This window comes from Eurypyga helias, unplaced genomic scaffold (genome assembly GCF_000690775.1).
Source record: "Eurypyga helias isolate BGI_N326 unplaced genomic scaffold, ASM69077v1 scaffold28653, whole genome shotgun sequence".
Lineage (NCBI taxonomy): Eukaryota > Metazoa > Chordata > Aves > Eurypygiformes > Eurypygidae > Eurypyga > Eurypyga helias.
Window position 1 is genome coordinate 795 of NW_010241000.1, and position 806 is coordinate 1,600.

The window sequence follows — 806 nt, forward strand, 5'->3', positions numbered from 1 at the left end:
TGGGATTGTCCGGGGGGGGCGGCTGCACGAGGGTTGTCACCTCCGTTCCCCTGAACCCAAAGACCATCGGCCAGCCCAGGTCAAGCTCAGGAACAGCGAGGTCAGAGGTCATGGGCCAGTAAGTGCCCGAGGATCCGTCCAGGTCATTGTCGCCTGCGGTGTCCGTGCTGCCCTCCTGGTTGGCATACTGGGGTTTCTGGAGGTTCTGTAGGATGTGATCCACCTCCGAGCTGCAGAGGAAATCAGGGACTGCTTCTTCCGCCAGGAAGCGTTGGTAGCTCTCTCTGCCCTCTTCGGTCAGCACATCCAGCGCCAGGCGGTAATACTCCTTGTAGTGGGGGGGCAGGTAGTTGGGGTCCAGGGGGTTGTCCCCCTGCGAGGAGCTTTGAGACCGACGAGCCATGGGGGGAGGGAGAGCTGGAAGAGAACAAGCAGAGGGGGAGCAGTTTCAGCCCGTGACACACCGTCCCGGCGAGTAGTGGAGCTGAGGGCTCCTGATGGCGAACGAGAAGAGGTTCGAGGCGCAGAGCAACCCCGCGAAGGGGTGGGGGGCCGTGTGGGGCGAAGGCGGTGATGACAACCCTTCACACAGGTACATGTTTTGGGGCAAACAAGGAACAACTCAGACCAGGCCGTGCTGTGGTGACGAGGACGAAGCACCTCCCGCAAAGCCCCGCTTCCCTGTTTAAGCTGCCCACCTCGGTTTACAGCTCCCCCCCGGCAGTGCTGCTGGGTCTCGGCTGGGGTCCGCTGCAACCAGCGCCAGGCGACTGCGCCCGCTGCCTCCCCGGGGACGGCGTCACACC

The 806-nt window shown here is 63.5% G+C and overlaps 1 protein-coding gene across 1 annotated transcript; it reads right to left on the reverse strand.

Moving 5' to 3' along the window:
• Positions 1 to 4: 4 nt before the first annotated feature.
• Positions 5 to 403, reverse strand: LOC104507375 (protein FAM83H-like; the record flags this gene model as incomplete). Its single annotated transcript, XM_010148626.1, has 1 exon — positions 5 to 403. A coding segment is annotated over exon 1 (399 nt), but the record flags the coding sequence as incomplete, so codon positions are not given.
• Positions 404 to 806: the final 403 nt, after the last annotated feature.